Here is a 14,807-nt window from a genome sequence, read left to right as displayed (position 1 = left end):
GGGATCGAACTCATGCGGAAGTGGCTTTAGCTTCTCAGTGCTGTGCTTTAACCTGCTGTGCCACCAGGGAGGGCCGGGAAATCTTTTTTTTTTGTGGGACAACAAGGACCCTCTTGCTCTCCCCAATAGTCACTGTACTGCCTTGTAGCTGTATTTTTTTTTCTTCTTTGTACCACTAACTAAAAAGCAGCATGCTTTCTAGAGTGTGTAGTCATCTATAAATGTTATCTGGCAAAGAACTCCCCAGAGCAAGTACAGCAAGACAATACTAGACATAGTCCATCTTGGTCAACCAATTAGATCCTCTTATTTTTAGAAACTATTTTATCATAGAAATATTTTCCTTGATGCTTTGCCTCCTGGCCACAGGGGGCTTCCTGGTCTATAGCTGATTGAGTTACAGGGAAGTTGGTTGATGCTTCTTGGGAGTCCTGGTAATTTGCACTTTCTTTTGGCCTCAAATATTATATATCCATTCAACTCTGGTAGTGATTCAGTCATAGTTCCCATAGAACAGATCAGATCTAACCTTCAGCTCACACTTTCTGTCCAGTCTACTTGAAAGAACTTTCTGTATTATGTTATTCCCTTAGTGAGGTTTGGTTTTACATCTAAAAATAACCTCCTATATGAAAAGCATTATCAAAGAGTTGTTTCAGATTTTAAACCTTGATTGTATTGAAATATGTAAACATTGAGAAAGATGAACATGAAATAATTATTTAAGCCATAATAGGATTTATCAAAAAGTTATTTTCTCTTTCCTGTTTCTAGGCAAGCATCTGTTTTCTGCTTTGATTGCCACTGTGGGGCATTTTCCATTCCTGTAAGACTGTTTCCTGTAGCAGATAATTATATTTGAAACTAAATTTAAGCTTTAATCCATTACAGAGGTATAAAATTGGGAATATACATGCAAATTACACTTTCTTTGAAGTGTGTTATTAACTTTTTATTTATTTTCACTGTCTTGGCTTATATTCTTTTGCTCATTTTGGCCTAAGTGATAGGGATAAACATGTGTCTGACACTCGTAAATATAACTCATGTAATTTGTTTATTCTGTTATAACAAACTGTTACTGGCGTAGCCACATAAATTATCTCAGGAGAGCCCTTCTGTGGCTTACTTGTCAGTTCTAATTCTCACCTGTGGGTGGAAAACCAGTGTAATCATACCTTAATGAATTTTCAGTCCTTTTGCTTCTTCCCCATATTATAAATTCAATCTTAGGAATTGCTTAAAACTCATTTGCTTGACTTTTGAATAGTAAGGTTGGTAGCAAGTAAGCAATTGGAGTGAGTTTTTGATTTGAAACCCAAAGAACACAGTTCTACTACAAATTACCTGGCAATTCATTAGGTTTTTATTTTCCTTTCTGACAAAATGAAGGGTTTGAGTGAAATGAATTTTAGGATCATCTGACAGAGTCTTTATGACCTTAAATATGGAAGTTTATTAACCACATCTCACTTATTATGGGATATACGATATAATTAAATGGTAAAAAAAAAATCCCAGGAGTCCTAAAGAAATATAACCAAATCATCCAAGTTGCCATATACAAAAATTGTCTTAACTCCAAATACAGTTGACTCTTGTATAATGTGAAAGCTAGAGATACACGTCTCCAAAACAGCTGAAAATACTTGTATAACTTTTGACTCCCACAAAAATATAACTTTTAATAGCCTGTAGTTGACTGGAAAGCTCAATGATGATATAAACCATCAACTAATATGTTCTGTATTAATATGTGTAAATACAATGTATTATCTATAATAAACATTAGTCTTATAGTAAACAAGAGAAAAGGAAATATTAAGAAAATTAGGAAATTAAATTCACAATACTGTGTTGTAGTTACTGATAACCAAACTTTAACATCTGTTTTTAAGAAAATCAGCCAATTAGTGGATCCTCATAGTTGAAACTTGTGAGGTTAAAGGGTCATCTGTATGTGTGTGGTAATTCTGTATGGTAACCTTCATGTTAATTTTGCTATGTAAGTATTGGCATAAACTTGGGAATTGAAAGCTCTTTTTCTTTAAACTATACCAACACACACATACACAAACATGAGAATCCTATCATACATATAATCACGTGAAAGAAAAAGTAAAATATTATTTGCAGACACCTCAGAGAATTCTGTCTGCTAAACTTTTCAGGAAATAACAGAAGCAAGTATCTTGGAATTACTTGGGAGAAATTCAGCCATTGGCTTCAACATTTTGTCAGCTAGAAATTATTTATGTATGATTTTTATGTCATTATTTGTCACAAGCCAGTGCAAAATAATATTTCGACCTGCATATGAAGGGAAACTGTTGGTGGTGGTATAAGATATTAACTGGAAACCTATGAATAGTAGAGAGTGAGAACAAGTGTTGAAGGGAGGTCAAAGTCATTACTGCTATGTTTCCACTCTTCACCTTCAGGGTTATAAGGCCCCAGGTGTTGAATTTTTTTCAAATCCTATTATTGCGTCCACCTCATTCACCCTTATTTTTTATTCAGTAGATGTTTAATAAAAGACTATTTTTAGCCAGAACCTATCCAACACAGACCTCCATGTTCTGGGGGACAGAGTTTAAGTTTTCATGTAAGCTGTGATTTTTACAAAACTCTATGTGGTGTTGCATTTGATTCTAAACTCAAGGAAATTCCATGACTGTGGTGTCTGAGGTCATCATCCATACTCTGCTGCCCTAATCCCTACTTATATTTCTCTTATGGCATGCATTGCAGTCTTTTATTATCCTATTTCTTGTCCTTCTCTGCCACTGATGGTGACCACTTTATCAGGGAAAAACCTAAGGTGGTGCCACATATATTCTACAGCAAATAGATTTGAAGTTGCTTATTTTTTTTAAAGATTTTTTTTTTACTTATGCATACAAAAACTGGAGTATAGACCAGAGGTGCAAGGAGTGAGAAACTCACCAGAGACAGAGTGGGGAGCAGAACAGGCAGATGGAGTGAAATACATTGCTGAGAGGAGTAGTAGGCAGTACAGAAGAGGTCTACCAGCCATGTGGATCCCTGAACAGGGATCAAACTCATGCTGCAGTGTCTGTGGATAGCTCATAGTGCTGTGCTTTAACCTGTTTTCCACCAGGGAGGGCCCTGAAGTTGTTTATTTTTTAATAACTGTGTACATTAAAAATGTTCCTTCATTTGATTAATACCTTTCAGTTGGTATCATCTTTTAATCCATTAGTATAAACATCTTTCTAGTGTACAAACCACCCTGAATATTACAGAAATAATTTGGACCTTTTATACATTTGATCTATTTTTAATTAAAAATGAATTAATATCCACATGTCAATAATAATCAAAGCTAGTTCCTAGATCAAAGTTTTAACTGAGTTCCTGGTTTATCCCTCCCACCCCAATAATTTAAAAAAGTTCCCTCTAATAAACACTTCTGTTGTTAAATTTTCTATCCAACTCTTGCAACATGACCTTTTCTTTTTTTTTCTTACATTATAATTTATAGTTTATTTGAAATGACAAATTTATAAATGTGTTCTCTATAAGCTAGGTAATAGGGTTTTTAAGTTTGTTTAGGTTGTAAGTTAGGCAATAGGGATTTAAAAAATCATTCTGTCATTGCAGAAGAATTTAACTAACTTGAATGTCACAAATAAAAAATGCCCGTATTTTCTAATAGGTAGCAGAAATTCTGATATTGTAATTATGTGACAGCTAAAATCCATGTCAATATCTACTTGTAGACTCTAATGTGAGAATACATTCATAGCGACCCATAAAACCAAGGGATGTTAAATTTAAACAAAAATCAATAGTTTACATTATTTTTGCAAAGCAAAATATTTGTTGTTTTGTTTGCTTGCTTAAAATTGCAAATCCTGTATGCCTTTAGATTATCTCATCAATTTACACATTGGGTATTTTGTGTTTTTGTGTTTAATATAAAGTTTAAAAGACTAGAGATACCCCTCTCAGCAAGTAAACAGTAATTACTCCTTCATAATTACCAGGCAACTTTATTGTCATGCGTTCTTATAATTATATTTTAAACACTCTCCATTTACATGATAGACCATAATGTCTTCTAGCACATTACAATCTGTGGCTTTTAACAGCATCTTACATCCACAAAGGCCTCTCATTCATTTAGTCTCTATTTTAACTACTGCTAAAAGAAACTAAACAAAATTGAGACCATATTATTGCAATAAGGAAATTGTAGACAATATAATATTTATGTACCACTGAAATCATCTCATTAATCAGAGGATTCAAGTTTAAAACTAAGATATATTCCTTCTTCAGTTAAGGAACCAGTCATAGTGAAATCAGTGCTTCTCAAACTTCATGAATTTGTGTGTGCATGAATCACCAGGGGGTCTGATTCAATGCAAATTTGATTCAGTGGGTCTGAGGAGGGGCCGGGATTCAGCAATTATACCTGCTAAGGATGGCCCTGCAGCTGGTCCTGGGACCACAAGAATTATGTATTCCTATTGCAAAGTGCGATTACTGATATGCACACACATGCACACACACAAGGCACACAAACTTTATGCTGATCTCTGCTAGTCTCACTTCCCTCCTCAAATCTGGAGTGTAATTGCTACTGGGAAAGGACTCAACACAAACAGAAACAGTATTCAACCTATGAAAGTCTGCCAGGTGAACACTAGGTAGTATTTTAACTCTGGTTAGATGAGGTTAAGTCATCCTCAAAAGTCTTCCTCAAAATGTGTCACTGGAGCTGCATTCTGGAGGTTGATTAGGAGTTTATCAAGGGGAGAGGATATTTATGGATCTGGGAAAGAAAATTCCAGGAAGACGAGGGTTTGTAGAGGTGAGAGATATGTAAACCAATCTGGGTGGAAAGAGACTGCCAAAGATATGATTAAGGAGAGCAAATTCTGATCTTCTAAACCCAGATTTGCATTTCATATTTCAGAAATTTAGAAATCACCTAAGAAATGGAAGATTATATAAGTTTTAATTTACCTAATTTGCTCATGTTTACTATTACACTCTCAAAGAAATATCCACCTAATCTGCATTGGCAAAAATGACAATCAGAATTACATACTTAGATTTTAATGACAACATGATGGATTTCCCATCGGCCCTTGGAATTTTGTTTCTGATGATTTTTTTTTTTAATTTTTTTTGTAAAGTATTAAAGCGCTATCTATTTCAGCCACATCATTATCTTCAAATTTATAAGGTACCAACATATATGTCAATTTAGCAATATCAATAAATATAAGCAGACCATTATTATCAAGCTAAAAAGCATCACAACTTATGAAGATGCTCAGATAGCAGGATAGCTTAAATTTGAGATATCTAATATACTGTAAAATACAATTCACAAAGTATTTTCACTGGAAAGTTAAAGTCTCAATCCATGTCTTTTTCTAATCCCTTCCGTGTTTAAATTGCATTTAACACTAGCCAGTAATGGAAAACTTCAAGGTTGGTTTAACATCCAGAACCTCATATGTATCTATATTTGAATATTGAATAACTAGAATATTATGTGGTAGTACTTGTTTCAAAGATTCTTATGCAAAATAATTTTGCCACTCAGGCACTAGGCTCCCTGAAAATCACAGGCTTTGTGACAAGTGTTCTTTTGGCCTCCGCAATTGAAACATGGCAAAGTATTAACCAAATGTCTGAATAAATGAGTGTAGGAATGCAGTGAGCCCACCAGGATAGTCTTTTCTTCAGATAAATCTGTACCATTCACATAAAGGCTACTTTTTGAAATCCCAGGGTTAATATTTCATTAGGACCCATTTTCTTCCTTAAAGGAAGCATTAAACTGTCTTCATTCAAGATTTTCAGCTTTCACAAAAAAGCTTTCAAAATATATGTGTATTGATGGCAGTGTTTAAGTAAATATAGTATAGCATATATGCACGCACATATTTTCTATGCATTTATTTCATATGCATTTATATAAATAGGAGCTGGGGAAAACCCTGCCTTTGTAGATATAAAATTATTTGCATTTGATTATTTTAGAACTTAGCACATTAAAGAGGTACAAGTGACCTCTTCTAATAGAAAGAGATCTCTGGGAATATGTCTCTAGAACTGTTATCATTAAACATTTTAATATAGGATCTGCAGAAGGAAGCTCTCAATGAAATTTATTGCTGTGCGCATGGCACTTCCTAGTAATAAAATACAGCTTTGATGGATTTAAACACCAATAGATCTCTTACAATTGAGTGGAGAAAAATAATAGTTAAAAAAATAAGGGTATTCATAATTAGGAAAAAAGGAATAGGGAGCAGTCATTGTTGGCAATTGCATATTAGTACACACGGGAGTATCGGACCTTGTAGGGCAGAAAACAAAATTTTCCCAACTCTTCTGGGTTCTGGGACTGACTGAGTGACCAAGTTAACATCAGTAATTTAATATATTTAATATAAAAAAAAATGGCCCTCCCTGGTGGCGCAACGGGTTAGGATATAGCCCTGCAAGCTTGCTGCAGCAGCTTCAGTGTGAGTTCCATCCCCAGCCCCGGAAGTGATCCACAGGGTGCAACATACCTCTTCTGACCCTCCCACTACTCCCCTCAGTAGTGTACTTCTTCGATCTGCCTGTTCTGCTCCCCATTCTGTCTCTAGTGAATCCTCTCATCTCGCTGCACCTCAGGCCTGCACCCCAGTTCTGTATGCCTAAATAAAGAAATCTTTTTAAAAATAAGAAGAAAAACTAGCATTGGAACCCTCTGTCTCTCTCTCTCTTTATACACACACACACACACACACACAGACACAGACATGTGCGCGCGTGTGTGTGTGTGTATTGCTGTGTAAGGATGGGGAGAGAGAAAATTTCCTTTATATTCTGGATTTTTCAGGGACTAGTCAAATATTCAAATTACATCAGATTAGTAACAATCAAATTAGACAGGCTAGGAACAAATTCATGTATACAAAAACTCTACCTGGATGTAGATTCCAAAGCCAGTGGAGCAGTATGAGGACATATATTGTAAGCTAAGAGCAGGTTGGTAGCTTCTGACTTCAAGGAAACTGGAGGGGACTTCCATGCCAAGGAAGCAGGGACTCATGTGACAAAGACAGGATGATCTGTAACTCGACATTTGCCCTCCCCGATGAGAAGCTTTCTTGTACAGAAAGGTTATTTCTGGTAAAAATTCTAATTTGGAAAATACCTCCTTTTAGGTAGCTAAGGAATAGTAAAAAGTTCTTATGGGCTTATAAGGTATCCACTGAACTCAGCTCAAAACGATCTACATGCCAAAATGGCATGTTTTGGAAAGCCTTTTCCTGAGCACCATGGGGAGGTCTACCCTTCAGGATCTTAGCTAAGTTTACAGAAGCCACTTAGGAAGACCACAGTTCCCCCAAGTCCATGATTTATGGTTAACATCATGACCCCTGGCTATATGTTCATATTCTAAGTTCATTTTAATATAATATGTATATGTACACATATATTAACACTCTAATAATTGCTCTTGATAGCATTCTAACTTGATTTTATTGGTGTGAAGGAGGTTGGGTGAACAATCAACTTCTGGTCTTTTGGAAATTGGATAAGATTGAGAAGAAAACAAAACTAAATTGGTTGCAATTTACTAAATACTTTTCTTTTTATGAATAAGCTCCAAAGGATCTCCTTCCAAAATAGAACCACAATTTCTATCATGAACACAGTTGCTTTGAGGAAGGAATATTTACCCACATACAAATACCATTCCCAATGTTTGTAACATAAACAGAAGGAGTGAGACTTGCCTCTTAACTTCTAAGGCAAGCTCACGTTCTGTTTCAGCTGATTATTTTCCACTATTGGTTCTATTCTTTTATGGTCTGCCAGTGTTTTTTGAAAGCCCGTTAGTTAGAACAGCAGCCAACAGAGTGGAGAGTAAGAGGGGGCCAGCGATCTCTCCAGAAGCAATATGACTTCAAACGCTATGCATTACACAGCACGACTGTGACTCAAATAATCACTTATTTTTGAAGGGGATTTCTAATATCCAATTGGTTTCTTATCTTCCAGCCCCTAGTGAGCCTTTACTGTGCAAATTCGCTGATGGAGGACAAAAGAAGCGACAGAATCAAAGCAAATATACCCAGAATGGAAGGCCTTGGCCCAGAGAAGGAGAGGTGAGTGCTGACTGACTCTGGCTTTAAAATTTGGCACAGACATCTGTTAGAAGGGCAAGAAGACAGACATTTGGGTCCTGGTTTCACCAGGGACGTTGGAAAGCCAAAATGGCTTCCAGTGAGGAAGCCTGTGTTTGTGTGCTTAGGATCAAATTACTTGAGGCCTGTGATGCTCCAACACTCACCTCAGTTCTGTACCACAGCAAGTCTTCTGCTTTGTTCCAAACAGGAACTTGAAAGGTACTTGCTGAAACACTGACCCGCAAAAACATGTCCCTGCAATTGTATAATAGTTATAAAATAAGAGGCTGATTACTGAAGAAAATGTTTTCTAGGAAATCAATAGTGAGAATTGAATGTTTGTATTTTTTTTGGGAAAAAAAAAGCAAACAAAAATTGGCTTTATTTTGCTCTATCCTTGCCATGCATGATTTGCCCATGGAAGTATTAGGCATGCGTCCAAAAGATTAGCAATGATGTGATATGTGTACCACCTATGCCTATATCAGAATAAAGTGTGGCATTTTCCGGGGCTAAGGGAAGAAAGAAAAGTTGGTACACATAGGGTTTTGCTTTTTTATAATAGGAGGCAGCTTTGAACAGTTCATTGTCCATTTACTCCCTAATGAACAACAGTAGGAAAGCAAGCTTGGAGACACAGAGCCACTTGGGAATGGTTTCCTTCTGGTTGTTTTTTGTTGTCAAAAGACAAGGAAAAGGTGTCTGTGCTTATAAGAGATGTTTTTATTCTTTGTGAAAGAGGATGTTATTGTTTGAATGAGTGAATAGTGCTATTTCATATCAAGGCCGTAATTTCACAAGGGCTTTGTCCGATCTGTCTAGTCAAAGCAGCTACTCCATCTATTCATTACTGAAGAGGCACCCTACTTGATACAACATTTTATGCCTTCAATATTGAGAGAACAGTTATTAGGAAAGAAAGAAGCCTGGAATTTTTCTCAGCAAAATCTTTAGCCACTTTTCAGTGTCTAAGACTGTTGTGTTCTTTGAGTATTTCCTTGCAAGACTCACAACCATTTTTAAAGTGTCTACTTAAGTTCAAGTGTTGTATGATCATTATCGCATTACTTCACAACATGGAGAATTGCCATTGAGATCCAAAGCTAATTTTAAAAAAAGGCCGTTTCAGTGTTCGCAATCTTATGAAGGCAGTTTATAGTATGTTCAAAGAAAGAAGAGAAAGAATGATTTGGATGTTAGTGACTTGCACTTAATGTTAGCAGCTTTGCAAATTACCCACCCCCAAAATATACCAGCTAACTTCTAATACTACTAAATATCATCACATCAGCCCCATACCCTATATTCATAAAGACTCATTTGACCTTTTTTTTTAATTGGTTGAGGCAAATGTGAAGTAGTACAGAAACTTCTGAATCACAGACAATAACCAGAAAATCTCAAAATAATCGTGTAACTTAGCACTAATGACAAAAACTTCAGTTCTGGTCTTCTTAAGCATTTGCTGATAAAAGGCATTATTTTTCACATATTTTTGCATTCACAAAATGGATGCCAGTGGCAGCAAGACCCTCACCTGAGTCTATATTTCTTAGACACCAAATAAGTGCAAAAAAATAAAATAAAATAACCATAGTGTGCAAAATGCCACCCTCTACTATATACAGAATCCAAGGCTCTTTGTTTAGTCATGATGAGGGCTAGGTGTACTGGTACCATGGAAACACTGTGAGCCAAGTTTGGAACACCTTCTAATTTAGAGGAGTTTTTAAAGGCATATTCCTCAGCTCTACTTTCAAAATATATTTCAGGACTGCAGATTTGCAGATTGAACTATGAAAATCCAAGGGCATTAATAATATGGCCAACATAAAATATAGAGTGTATTCCAATTATGTAGTCACACTTAGAAGGAAGATATCAAGAAAAGAATAGCACTGAAGTATGATTGTCAGTTATTTTGGTAGAGAGGAGGATGCTTACTTTTTTTCTTTTGTTGTGGTCTCAGAAGTTAAAAGTCAGGGCTTCCTGATGGTCTAGGGGGTTGAGTCTCAGCATTATCATCCTTTACAAGCTTACTGGGATCCCCTGCCAGGTTGTTGACCCACAGGAGACTATATCTGTCTCATCCACTGCTCCCCTCAGCAGTATAGTTCACTGAATATGTGTGTTTTCTCCCCACTCAGTCTCTGGTACATCTTCTTACCCCTTCCTCTTTGCACGTCTGGTATCCATACCAGCACACCTATACTAAAAATGTAGAAAAATCAAGGAAGACAGCAAAATTTGTTTACCTGTCATCATACAATGTTTGCTTCTGTTTCTCCGTGTTCCATTTGTGAGAATAATGTTTGTTATTTATGATCACCATTGAGAAAGTGATTGGGATATAACACAATATTATTTTGTGAGAAATGTTAAATTAAATTTTAGATACCAGTAAATTCGAATTACTCTATTTCATTGTTTCCAAGACATGCATTTTTGTTGCTTACCCACACTTATGAAATTGCTTCTCTTATAATCGAGGGCATTATTATTACAGGACTGTTGACTTTTGCCCCAGTAGTCTCCTGGGACACAGCTTCCATTCTATACCGTAGTGTTGACCATACTGCATGCATGAATTGTAACTGTAGTTAAGGGAGTTTTGTGGGTTAAGTTCTTACAGACTTGCTGTTGTTACTGTTGCCTTCCTTTATCTAATGTGGACTGAAACTTGCAACTTTCTGGAAGCCCACTGCTGATGGTGGATTTTGTTTTCATCTACTTTCATTTTAATGTGGAGCTCTTCGCATGCTAACTTTCTAAGCAGATTTACATTTTGCTTTGTTTATTTGTTGCTTTGTTTCTACCCTTTCAATCACTAGTACCTTAGGTGAAAGGAAAGATGGTGATTTCAATTCTGCTGCTTCAGAGTTTGAGATAATAGCACAGATGGCGGGTAATGGTTACTTTCCCACTTTCTTGAAAATCAGGTCAAAAAATGATAATATGAGAAGGAATTCTGATGAAACGCTTAAAATATAAAGATCAGGAATTTGCAAGCATCTTAGAAGTATCATAAGCATGACAATAAACTAATTAAAATTTTAATTTATTTTGTAAAGCTGTTTTCTTCAGGGTGGCATTTTTATAAATTCATTTAGCATAGTTTAGTGAAGTACATTTCTTTACCAAAAAAAAAAAATCTAATACTGAAACTTTATATACATAAATTAGTGCAAATTACCAAGGTTTTAAAATGTAAATATATGCTTGTGGACATGTTTTTGCATAAGTGAAAAACAGTGGTATTTTAAACTCATTAACTGATTTCTTAAGTGGAAACCAAATCTCTGCAGAGTGATCAGGGATTGGAGATGTTTGGACTGTCTTTGCTGATTTTCTACTTTACTATAATTCTTTGCTTTTCTTCTTTACTGTAATTCTTAAAGTAACAGTTGTCAAATATTTTGGTCTCTACATTCTTTTATACTCTTAAAAATTATTATTAGCTCACTTAAAAATAGCAATTTACATCACATTTTTTATGAAAATAACTATTTTTCATGAAAAGACTTTTTTTGAGAATAACACTACTTATGTTTATTTTATTTATTTATACATACTTATTTAATTTATGAATATAAGAACTGGGGTGTGGGCCAGAGTTGCAGGGGCATGATTCACCAGAGACAGGGTGGGGGAACAGAACAAGTAGATCTACTGAAATACACTGCTGATGGGAGAAGCAAGCAAGACAGGAGAGGTTTGCTATGCCTCGTGGGTCAGCTCCCTGACCAGAGTTAGAACTTGTGCTGTAGTGGCTGTGGATAGCTTCATAGTGCTGAGACTAAATCCTTTATGTCACCACCAGTTAGGCCTAGCTTGCTGCTTTTTCGACACAGAGCTGAAAATGTTATTCATATTGATCTTGTTATTGCTCCCTCAGATGACTGATCGGGAAGGAGGAATATTTCAAATCAGTCCAATAATATATCAGGAACATTCTTCTTTCTATTTTTCCCAACAGTACATTTCCAATAACTACCAAAGATATCTATATTGTTTGCAGTTTATAATCAAATAATAGAAACAGGTGATCAAAAACACTCAACTATCTTCTAAAGACAAGTGGATCAAATTAAATGATAGATGTTTGCACTATCATAAGGCTCTCTCAGATATTGAATTGTTTTAAGTTGACTGGTTAGACTTATATTTTTAGTTTCTTTTATGATTTTCCTATGACAATAATTGTTGAATTTCAGTTCATGGAAAATAATGCCATTTCAACCAGTTTTCTTGCTGGGCTATTTCCTTTCATTGTACAAATATTATAAACAAATAATTTCTCACGAGCTCCAAAACTCTTATCTAGTAGTCATAAAATCTTCCCAAGCCTATACAAATCAAGGCAGTAAATGTCAGAGATAACAATTGTTTTGGGAATTGTACTTTCAAGAAATATTATTTTGGCCATGGATACAAATAAGTGACATGGCAATTTCAAAAGAAGTAACTCAACAATATACTCAAATGCTTAGTGAAAAACACCAAAATTTTATTATAAAAACTAAAATCAACAAAATGATATTTCTTTACTTCATCTTATTTTTTTAAGTTTTCTGTTACCAATTGAAAAGCAATGAATAAATATTTTCTCTAGTTGATGATCTAAGATCATTTTCCCTTACTACAGAAACATTTAACAAAAAAGCCACATTATAGGAATAAAAGTGAATTAATAGAATAATGTAGTGTTAGCAAGCAACATGGATTCTAGGAATAGTATATAATGCTATCAGTTTCAGCATCGTCAATTTAAAGGTACTTTATTATAACCTAAGTCCAGATAACAACTTGTCTATTTTCAGACTTGTAATCAAATAGTTTTCAGGATTTATGAAAACTTCTCCTGTGCTTTAAACTTTTATAACACGTGTCCATTCACAGCTACTTTTAATAAAAATTCTCTTCAACATCAGTAAGTGAATGAAGACCTGCACAGATAATGTAGAGTGGGCTTCCTCATGCTATTAAGAAGACCAGGGCCAAGTTCAGGCAAAGTGAGTAAGCCTGATTCCAAACATTCAGCTTCTTCCCTGATGTGCCTCAATGCATTAGTAGTTATTACTTTCTGTCCCAATATCTGAGGTGAATGGAATTGGGCAAGATTTTAGTTTCTGAGTTTCTATTTCCTCATCAGTAGAATGATAACGGCTAACGGCTCATTTTTAGTGATTAGAAGGATTGAATTGAATAGTGATGGTAAAGAATTGAACACATAGTTTCTGGCAAAATATAGCTGTTCATATATTAGCTATTATTATAACTACCATTAATAACATCAATACATTTCAGGGTGTTTTGACCTGAAAGCCAGTTTTGCTAGACTCTTTAATTCCTTGTTTTCCAAATTTAAGGCATGCCAATATTATGCCTTGCTAACTTATTACCAAACAGGGGTTCTTTTTCATGATGTAACATTTATTTAAAAGAAAATTTGCTGCCAATATAATTTTCCAGAAGAATTTTTTACTTATTTTATAAAATATAAAGCAAGTAGAAATTAATTTATTTTAACATTGCCCCACATTTCATTAGTGTTTATATAAGATCACATTCCAAATCATAAAGCATTATTTAACACTGAAATGTTAGGTGGTTTTTAGATTTCCTGCCAATTTTCTTTTGAAGGTCATGTAATCATGAAAGCTAGGAGTTGGCAAGGAGAAGGAGCCTTGGATGGAGAAGATGAAAGAAAGAAAAGTCAAAGAAAAATGTTAACTATTTCAAGATCAAGAGAAGTATTGAGCTACTATTGAAAACTGTTTAGTGACATGGTTAGTTTCTTTAAAGAAAAAAAAAAACCCTAAACTACCTATCTTAAAAATTGTAACAATGAATTTTGGATTCCAAAGGTTCAGATGCAGCCTCCACAGGTATAAAAATGCTTCTAACACTCATTGCTTTCCAGTTTCCTGCAAAGCAGTTACCTCTGAGAGAAGAAACATCCCAAAGTCACTATTGCTGATTTACTGGACTTATGGATTAAGGAAACAGGAATTGTCTTGTATCGTCTATGACCCCCCCAGAGCTTACTGGAAATAATCTTTAAGTTTCTGTATCCTAATCTATTTTAAAAGGGATAGCAAATTCTTCCAAGTAAGGAATTGTAATAATTTCAGATTGTGGTACTAATGGCATTGATCAAATTTCCTTTTTTTGTATCCAGTGATTCATTCTCATGAAATTATCAGTTTGAAAAGAGATACATTCGACCCTTATTATGTATGAACTCCATACTTGCAAGTTGACCTACTTAAAAATAATTCATTTGTAGCGCACAGTCACACACAATACCGTCATTATTATTTCAGCTACACAGAACAGTGGAAATGTCAACCAACACTTTTACTCCCAGTTAAGGGTGAATACATGATGCCCTGCCATCTTATTTTAGCTCTTTTACTGTAAGTGAATGTCCTTTCCTGGGTTTATTTTGGGCTGCATCTTTTATACCTTTGCACTTTTAGGTACGCATCCCTGTTAAAATGGCTACTAAGCATGCTGAAGAGCTTTCTGGTGTTGCTCAGAGTAAGAGACCTTTGATGTGCTATGGAGAAAATTTTGGGGGAAGTATAGTAAGCTTTGTTCAAACATGCCTTCTCTCACTTTTGGCCATAGCTT

At 35.2% G+C, this 14,807-nt stretch overlaps 1 protein-coding gene across 8 annotated transcripts in view; it reads left to right on the top strand.

Moving 5' to 3' along the window:
• The window catches only part of RBMS3 (RNA binding motif, single stranded interacting protein 3), a 900,805-nt gene that overhangs the window by 770,775 nt on the left and 115,223 nt on the right, over positions 1-14,807 (top strand). For all 8 annotated transcript variants that reach the window (XM_012732119.1, XM_004692264.2, XM_012732120.1 and 5 more), the window contains one exon: positions 8,044-8,150. In XM_012732119.1, coding sequence (XP_012587573.1) covers positions 8,044-8,150 — 107 coding nt within the window. The remainder of the gene's footprint in view (positions 1-8,043; positions 8,151-14,807) is intronic.

Source organism: Condylura cristata, unplaced genomic scaffold (genome assembly GCF_000260355.1).
Source record: "Condylura cristata isolate star-nosed mole 26May11 unplaced genomic scaffold, ConCri1.0 scaffold00033, whole genome shotgun sequence".
NCBI lineage: Eukaryota > Metazoa > Chordata > Mammalia > Eulipotyphla > Talpidae > Condylura > Condylura cristata.
Note: the sequence above shows the minus strand (reverse complement) of the source record. Positions and strands in the feature narration are given on the sequence as shown.